Genomic DNA, 9,490 nt, shown 5'->3' with positions numbered 1-9,490 from the left:
AATTAGTCATTGCATAATTGTGAAAAACAATTATTCTCTTCATCATTTGATTGGACATTAAAAGTTTTGATATACAATTTTCAATTCCTACTTTCTTATGGTGTATTGCCAATAAAACCAACAAAACACTATTAAATACAATTCATTTATTGACTAAACAAGAAATCCCATCATTAACATCAAAACAAACATCCTGCAACCTGTGCAAACAAAACATGCCCTAATCTTAGAATGGCAATTATTTCAAAATATCTATAATGTGAATCTATAAAATGTATATTGATTTAATATTGTCTGCAATATTTTAAATATCATACAGGTTTGAATAACATACATCCATTTGATATAAGACCATATAAGACCACATTTACCACAATTCATAGTGTACACTGCAGAGGTATATTGTTTATGCACAAGTATGTCACGTTTCATGCTTGCCTTAGCCCTATAATATAAGCAAGAACAGCTTAGTACAAACTTATCCAATAAGCCATCAGGTACACAATCAAGTATGATATTAAGAATTCACATCTAACAGAGATACCGGTAAATTATGAAGATGATTGGTCAGATAAATGTCCAGTTTGATCACATAAGTCAACAGTCTTTCATACAAATACATAAATATTTCTCTTGAAAATTTAGCCATTAAATCATCAACTGACATTCATGAACTGTTTGCCTGGAGAATTTTTTTCATAAAATTCATTATTTTTTAAGTCCTCAATAACCATTCCAAGATAATAAATAATACAATTTCAACAAGGAATAATGTTACAAAGAAACCACATGAATGATAAAAAAATCCACCCTTTATTTCTTCATAATACGACTATAATTTACCATTAAATTAAATCTCTAATTGACCATAAATACCATATTTTCCATATTGTCCAATATCAACACCACCATTATATGAACGCTATTCAGACTGAGGACTTTCCACCACAAATATGATCTGCTGATCATTGTACATATTCTTAATGGCCTCAAGGTCGCTCTCATTCACCGACCCATCCTCGCCAATGTTGATGCTGAACTTGTGCATCCCGTCCGCTGCCAACCCCTCACTGCCAGTGATCACATGCACATTGTCCCCCTCAAGATCCTCCATGCCCCCTTCCTCCATCTGACCCACTTCCTGTTCCTCCATCTGACCCACTTCCTGTTCCTCCATCTGACCCACTTCCTGTTCCTCCATCTCATCCACCTCTTGTTCCTCCATCTGACCCACCTCCTGTTCCTCCATCTTAACCACCTGCAATATTACCTGTAGTAAGTTTGTTTGTTTTTTGCTTTATTTTAATAAGCTGTGCCTTTTGGGTCGGGAAATGTACCGTAGTGTCGTAAACCATAAAATTGTGATAAATGAAATATTACTAAAATGAGTTTAAATAACAGAATTCAAATTGTTTATAAGTGCATGTTTAACTGCATTTTAAAATTTGTATTATAAAGCGCTACGAAATTATATTACTGCTTGGGTTTTGGGAGGAAATTTTTAATTTTGGGAAACAAGCTTACTTTTCGCCTGTAAGAGGCTGTAACTATGAGCAAAAGAAAATCACTGACCTGCAAATGGGCTTCCATCCCTTCCCCCTCAGACACTTGCACACCCTCAAGTCCCTGGGCGATCAGGAGTTTCTGCACCTCTTCCCCTAAGTCTCCCTTGGTGACCAGCGTGTAGCTCTGTCCGTTAAACTGGATGCTTCCCTCCCCGGTCATGTTCCCCTCTACTTCCTGATAAACAATCGGCATCCCGTCTTGACCCATTGCCATCATGTTGTCAGCTATGAACTGCGTGGGAACTATTGTGTGAATGTTCCCGTCCGCATCCCGCTGAGTTAGAACCTCCATCTGCATGTCGGACATGCTCGATGGCTGAGATGAACTATCACTGTCGTCCTTTCCGCCGATTGTATCGTGCTGAACCTCTCTCATTTCCTTACGCACTATATGTCCCTGGGAGTCAATGTAAACGACCTGAGTTGTGCGCGGTTTGATTTCAGGGTGTTTCTTGGGATCTCTGTATCCGAGGCCTCCGCCAATACGTGTGGGAACAAAGGTCACTAGCTCTTCCTTGTCTATGCCATGTACAGTGTTCAGGTGTCGCACCAGTTTTGCTTTGGCACAGAAGGCTTTCATGCATTCCGTACACTGGTATGGTCTATTATCTTCGTGGTTTCGTACATGAGTTTGCAGCAAGTAATTCTCTGAAAACGTTTTTGGGCAATAGGGGCACTTGTGCGGCTTATTTGTCGTGTGACTGTACAGGTGAATCTTGAGAAGGGACTTGGACACAAACTGCTTTGCACAGACACCACACTTGAATGGCTTAAGACCCATGTGTCTCCTCAGATGTTCTTCATAGAACCCTTTCTGCGTGAACCCGTGTCCACAATAGTCGCAGTTGAAAGGCTTGTTTTTCACATGCACATACGAATGTTGACGCAAACACTGCTTAGTTTTGAACTTGCGACCACAGTCCTTGCAGTCATACTTCTTGTCTTCATTATGGATGAGTCGATGATCCATAAGATTCTTTTGGTCCAGTACCAGTTTACCACAAAGGTCACACTTGGGAAAACTCTGCTCCTCGTGCATACTTTCTAAGTGGTATAGTGCAGTGACACGCATGCTGGAATATCAGCTCGCACACACCACACTCATAGTGGCTCTGAAGTACACCCTCCGTTTCTGTAGTCTGACTTGACACCCCCTGGCCATCCTGGTTCAGTGGCATGTTCAATATGTTGACGATCGTCTGTCGCCCGTCACTTCCCTCTATGATGACGTGCTCTCCACCGGTGGTGTTTGCTGTGCTCATCAAATCAGAGTCAAAGGCTCCTGACTGTGGCATTTCCATGATCTGTAACTCTTTGGTAGATGTGTTGTTTACGTACAGGATTTTCTGGCCATCAGTTGACATGCTAGCATCACTATCAGCACCATTACCCTCAGCGCCACTCCCAGCCATGATGACAGATGAGTTGGCTGGCATCTGAACTGCTGTAGAAAATGGGGTGCCCACACCACTTGTGGAAGCCTCTGGATCCTCAGGAAACAAGTCAGCACCTTCAGTGACTTCCTCAGTTGGTTTGGTGGGCTGAAGGTCAATCTGCTCCTCCTCCATATTGGTCTCTGTGTGTCTCTCAATGTCCTCTATCTTAGCTATAGCTTCCTGCAGGACCTCCATGGACTGATACGGCTCCATTCCTTGCTTTACATTCACCTCAACCATGCTGCCGCCATGGGCAGTTAGGATCTTGTTCATATGCTGGGTCACGTGCGTTTGACCCATATCGTCCACAAAGCCGATAGCCTGGATGTTTACACTTTCACCCTTTCCGGGTGGGAACACCATGTTGAACTTCTTGCCCCCCATCCCGCTGTAGGCACACTGTCCACACCTGCACAGCTCCTTGCCACTCTTCACCTTGTACAGGTGTGAGATCAGGTGACGCTTGTACAGAGAGTGCTTCATGAACTGCTTCCCACAATCGGGCCACACACATATGGGCTGAGGCTTGGCGTTCCGTCTCACTTTTCCTCGATGTGAAATAATGTGGGTCATGAGTGTGCTAGTGGTCTGATACCTCTTGCCGCAGTATTTGCACTCAAATTTCTTCTCTGCGTTATGTGTCTCCATGTGGCGCTCAATCCTCTGTTTGTGGGGGGTCGTGAAGTCACATTCGGAACACTTCCAAGTCTTCTTGCTAAAGTGTTCCCTGCCAATATTTGGATGCTCTTGCTCCATATGCAATTCCAGCGGCATCTCTACACTGTCGAATATCTGCTCACAGTGGGTGCACATGTACTTGGTAGAGTCTCCACCATCTAGCTCATGTAAAACATAGTGCTTCTCCAGCTTCACCTGACTGGAGTAAGTTCTGGGACATTTCGGGCATGCAAATTCTTCTACTTCCAAGGCAACTGAATGTTCATCCTGCATGTGTTTGTTCAGGTCGTCAACATTTGCAAATTTGCCATCACAATATTTGCAGGCTTTAGTGGCATTTGCTAAATGAAGTTTAATATGCCGCTGCAGGCTCTTGTAGCTGAGGTAGAACTTCAGGCAGATCTTACACTGGAAGTTTTTGCTTGACTTGTGAACGTCCCTATGGTCAATCAGATTCCTCTTTTCAAAGAATGTCTTGTCACAAGTCTCACAGATGTACACCCGTTCTAGCTGGTGGCTTTCAAAATGCTTAGCAAGTAGATCAGCGTTGTCAAACTCCTTGCCACAGTGGTGACAGAAGTAATCCGACTTTTTAGGGTGAAAAGTCATCACATGCTTGCGACGTGCATCATACATGCCGAATCTCTTGTTACAAACTCCACACGGGAAATGATGAAACTCCTCCCCCTCGCAGTTATTCTGGCGATGTTTCTCAAACATCTCTCTGTCATTAAAACCATTTCCACACTTTGCACATAAGTACTCGAAGGTCAAGTGTTCGTGCCTGTGGATCAAATATTCATCAACCCCGTCAAAATTTGCGCTGCAAATCTCGCAAGTTATTCTACCATTGTTCATAAGATACCCGAAATAGTTCAAGGCCCCATACTGAATTTCATGATCGTTCCTCTTATGAATCTGCAGCTGAGTATTGGAGGTGAACTTCTTGTCGCAATGTGGGCACACAAAGTCCTTCTTTCTGTGTGTAAGCTTGTGCACCTGGAAGCTGACGAGGCTTGTAAACGTCTTCTTACATGCCTGACATGTGTACGCTGCGTCCTTCAGCTCCTTGTCGTGTACTTGCACCATGTGCTGCTCAAGTTCCTCCTGCGTGTCAAACAGCTTCGAGCATTCTGGACACACTTTCTTCCCTGTGCCAGTGATCACCTTCATCTTGTCCCTTTTCCCATCCTCTTGATCAGACTGCATATTAGGTCTGTCACTATCCCTCTCTTCTGGAACTGTGTGCGAATATTTCTCAAAATCAATTGGATTTTCTTCAAGGTCCACTTCTTTGTGCACTTTTCTAACATGTGCAACAACATAATCCATTCGTTTCATTATCTTTGCACAGTATGGGCATTCATATACTTTATCGGTATGAAGTAACATGTGACGTTTTAGATTCGCTAGTGCTGCAAACTTTGTTCCGCATTTTTCACATTTCACACTTCCTGAATTAGCATTGCGTTTTGAAGGCAATTGTCCAAAAGACCTGATCTTTTCAATTCTAGCAGCCTTTATTTCGTTTCTGATTTCCTTCCTGACCTCACGCTTTATATCTGTATCTGCATCATTAATGTCATCCGCATTTTGTTCTATTTCATTGAAATCTTCATCTTGACTGTCTGAATCATTATTAGCTTTAGCTTCAAAATCTGATATTTTTATTTCCACAATGTCATCAGCAAAATCATCATCCTCATCCCCATCTTCATTTTCTATCTTTTTTCCTTTTTCAGATAAAATATGAAGGAAGTTAATGTGCTGATCCAGTAGAGTTTTAGAAGAGAATGCTTTTGAGCATATTGAACACTGATATGTCCCTTTCATTACAGTTAAGGGAACGACCTTAGCTTTCTTTTGTTGTTTTACAACATACGTAACATGTTGGATTTCTTCATTTTCAGACTGAGCTCCATCAACTTCCTTGTCATTATTTTCAGTCTCTTTCACTGACTCAGTGGTCTTATCATGTTTTATCTCCTTTTCGTTGCATTCTTTAGATTCTTTGTCATCATGTTCCTTTGGAATCTCTGTGTCTTCTTCAGGATCATCTATTTTTGTCCTATTGTCTTCTGGTTTGGATTTCAGTTTCCGCTGTTGCTTCTTTTTTGTCTTTGCAATTGAAGCAGCTGCCAATTCAGTTTCTTCAGCAATATCATCTTTTTCAACCTCTTCTTCATCACTTATCTCACCATCCTTTCTAAGCACAGCTCCATCTCTGAAACTTTTCCTTCCACTGATTATATCTGCCCAGTTGGGAGTGGACACATTTCTTCTGCTACGTCCTGACACACTAACTGGCGTAACCTCTACTGACAATTTTTCTGTCCCTTTCTTATTAGATTCAGGAAGCTTCTTCAATGCAGAATGCAAGTTCTTGGCAGCTGGTTGATGTTTCTTTGGTGTTGACTTAGAAGTCTCTGATTCACTCTCCATGGGTTTCCTTTTAGATGTGTTTGTTGTGGAGGCCTTCCCTTAAAAAGGAAGAAATATTTGTACATCAAGTGTTTTTATACACCAGTTTACAATATTCACAGACATGATTAAACAAAATGACATAAGACCACATGCAAGAAGCATTAAAGATTTTATTTTAACAGTATTTATAACAATTTTGACCATATTAACTTAGTCTGTCTTTAAACATATTAGCCTTACCCTCCATTTAAACACAGATTAACCTTACATGTTTACATCAAAAAGCAATTCTACAGTCGGATAATAAAAATTCATTTCTTCATCTTTCAATTAAATGCACATCAAAAATAGTCAAAATGACAAACATGCAAATGTACAATTATTAAATTAATAATTTAATCTCGAGTTTTGAAATAACACCATGATTATCTTAACATTTTCCCACCAGAAGCAAAGTGAAAATGTCTCTATGCTGTTTGCTGCTCATCAGTATAGAAGGTTTGGAAATAAAGGCTTTAAAACTTTAATCTAGTAAGAATGGTCTAAAATTTAATGTAATTTTAATAAGTACAAGTATCGTTGAAAACGATGGATGCTCCCCTTGTTTGACCTTGAGAAAATCTATAATAAGCCTCGGTGACCTTGACCCCAGTGACCTCAAACTACATCAAAAGGTAGAGGTCCATGCAAGGTACCTACATGCCAACTATGGAAGAGATCACTAAAAGATTGAAGGCGCTATGACTCCTATGAGAAACTGTGACAAAAGTGTGACAGAAGGACAAACTGGCAACTATATGCTCCCAATATATATATATATATATATATATATATATATATATATATATATATATATATATATATATATATAATAAAAGTAAAAACACGTGTCTGGGATTTTAAATATATATTGATTTAGCCAACGCGTTTCGCATAGCTCATCAGGGCATAATACAATATATTACGTCAAAATGTCATGGAGATAACGTCATATCAATTATGACGTCATAACGTCAATAAATATTAAATGAAATTTAATTTGGGTTTAAATACATGTATAAAATGTTGTTCTTTTGCTAACCTAGCTGAAATATTGTTCGAAAATAGCTTATAAAATGGAAATATTTTAAATTTTGGTTCATTATGTGAACATTCATCTAAATGTTTACTTAAAGGCATCTGTCTTGTTGAGGGGTCTCGCATTTGTTGTTCATGGACAGATCGCCTATTTCTAAGTTTATCGCCAGTTTGGCCTATATAATATTGTTTGCATCCATTGCATACTAATACATAAATCACATTTTGTATATCTGATAATTGATATGACGTTATCTCCATGACATTTTGACGTAATATATTGTATTATGCCCTAATGAGCTATGCGAAACGCGTTGGCTAAATCAATATATATTTAAAATCCCAGACACGTGTTTTTACTTTTATTATATAATATTCACAATCTGGATTATTACATTTTACTTATATTACTATATATATATATATATATATATATATATATATATATATATATATATATATGGGGAGCATAATAACTTGCCAAGGTTCAAATCTGAGTGGTAATGGGTTTATGTTATTTCTGAGCCTCCAGCTCTATGGAAGTAACTTACCACGGATTGTTGGCTCTTCCTTGTCTAATGACACAGACTCGTGATGCTGTTCTTCTTCATCTTCCTCATCAGTGAATGTGTCCTCCACAATTTTACGTCGCTTTGCTTTCTTCTGAATCTTTGGAGCACTGTGGTGTTTAACTAGCAAAATGACGATCGGTTAAAAAACACTTAGCATCAGAATTGTTGTTTAAAAAAGAAGACACAAGTATTTTTTCTATCAATATTTTTCTGTAATTGAGAATAAGCATTACATAAATTGTCATAAAAATACATATTGTGATGCTTCCAAAAAAAAGACAATTGGCTTTAAATCCAATTTTTGTATATAATTTATGTCAACCTAAACAAGACGGCCTGAAAGGCCGAAAGTCACTCACCTGAGATAACAAGATATGATTGGGACGTATCTTCTGACCAAGTTTCATGTAGATCGAAAAATAAATATGGCCTTCTCGAGTGTTAACAAGGTTTAATTACAACCATATAAGGAAAAATGCCCCGCCCCCTGGCAGCCATGTTTTTCAACCAACCGCCATCATTTTTGAACTCATCCAAGATATTATTGGAATGAATCTTCTGACCAAGTTTCATAAAGATAGGACAGTTAATGTGGCCTCTAGAGTGGTAACACAATTTTACTATAGCCATACAAGGAAAAATGCCCCGCCCCTTGGAAGCCATCTTTTTCAAGCAAACGTAATTATTTTCGAAATCATCCAAGATAACATTGAGACCAATCTTTTGACCAAATTTCATTAAGATTGGACAATAAATGTGGCCTCTAGAGTGTTAACAAGGTTTTACTAAAGCCATATATAGCCATAATAGGAAAATGCCCTGCCCCTGGTGGGCATCTTTTCCAAGCAACCAAAACCATTTTCAAACTCATCCAAGATATCATTGGGACAAATCTTCTGACCAAGTTTCATGATAATCGGAAAATAAATGTGACCTCTAGAGTGTTAACAAGGTTTTACTATAGCAATATAAGGAAAAATGCCCCGCTTCCGTGGTGGACATGTTTTTCAACCAACCGTCATCAATTTTGAACTTGTCCAAGATCTCATTGAGACCAATCTTCTGACCAAATGTCATGAAGATCAGACTATAAATGTGGCCTCTAGAGTGTTAACAAGATTTTACTATAGCCATATATAGCCATATAAGGAAAAATGCCCCTTGGCATCCATGTTTTTCAAGCAAACGCTACCATTTTCGAACTCATCCAAGATATCATTGATACAAATCTTCTGACCAAGTTTCATGAAGATCGGAAAATAAATGTGGCATCTAAAGTGTTAACAAGATTTTACTAAAGCCATAAAAGGAAAAATGCCCCGCCCCCTGGCGGCCATGTTTTTCAACCAACCGGCATCATTTCCGAACTCTTCCAAGATATTATTGGGATGAATCTTCTGACCAAGTTTTATAAAGATTGGACTATAAATGTGGCCTCTAGAGTGTTAACAAGATTTTACTATAGCCATATATAGCCATATAAGGAAAAATGCCCCGTCCCTTGGCAGCCATGTTTTTAAAGCAAATGTTACCATTTTTGAACTCATCCAAGATATCATTGGGACACATCTTTTGACCTAGTTTCATAAAGATCTGAAAATAAATTAGGCCTCTAGAGTGTTAACAAGATTTTACTAAAGCCATATAAGGAAAAATGCCCCGCCCCCTGGCGGCCATGTTTTTCAACCAACCGACATCATTTTCGAACTCGTCCAAGATATTATTGGGATGAATCTTC

The 9,490-nt window shown here is 39.0% G+C and overlaps 2 protein-coding genes across 2 annotated transcripts in view; both read right to left on the bottom strand.

Annotated features, from left to right (window-relative positions):
- Positions 1 to 922: 922 nt before the first annotated feature.
- On the bottom strand, positions 923 to 2,535 carry LOC127854493 (transcription factor E4F1-like). The gene is made up of 2 exons (XM_052389557.1): positions 1,573 to 2,535; positions 923 to 1,258 (listed from the first exon to the last, which is right to left on the bottom strand). The coding sequence occupies exons 1-2, from the start codon at positions 2,533 to 2,535 to the stop codon at positions 923 to 925; spliced, it is 1,299 nt and encodes a 432-aa protein (XP_052245517.1).
- Positions 2,426 to 9,490, bottom strand: part of LOC127856615 (uncharacterized) — a 39,391-nt gene continuing 32,326 nt past the window's right edge. Inside the window, exons 11-12 of the mRNA XM_052392920.1 lie at positions 7,732 to 7,872; positions 2,426 to 6,159 (exon numbers count right to left, since the gene is read on the bottom strand). Of these exons, the coding sequence (XP_052248880.1) occupies positions 2,573 to 6,159; positions 7,732 to 7,872 (3,728 nt within the window). The 3' untranslated portion in view covers positions 2,426 to 2,572. The remainder of the gene's footprint in view (positions 6,160 to 7,731; positions 7,873 to 9,490) is intronic.

Source organism: Dreissena polymorpha, chromosome 13, assembly GCF_020536995.1.
Source record: "Dreissena polymorpha isolate Duluth1 chromosome 13, UMN_Dpol_1.0, whole genome shotgun sequence".
NCBI classification, from domain to species: domain Eukaryota; kingdom Metazoa; phylum Mollusca; class Bivalvia; order Myida; family Dreissenidae; genus Dreissena; species Dreissena polymorpha.
Note: the sequence above shows the minus strand (reverse complement) of the source record. Positions and strands in the feature narration are given on the sequence as shown.

Excerpts from the sequence above, each read along its gene's own strand:
- LOC127854493 (XM_052389557.1), bottom strand. The coding sequence starts at position 2,535 with ATGGATCATCGACTCATCCATAATGAAGACAAGAAGTATGACTGCAAG. Across the intron at positions 1,259-1,572 it reads GGATGGAAGCCCATTTGCAG|GTGGTTAAGATGGAGGAACA; the intron begins GTCAGTGATTTT and ends GTAATATTGCAG.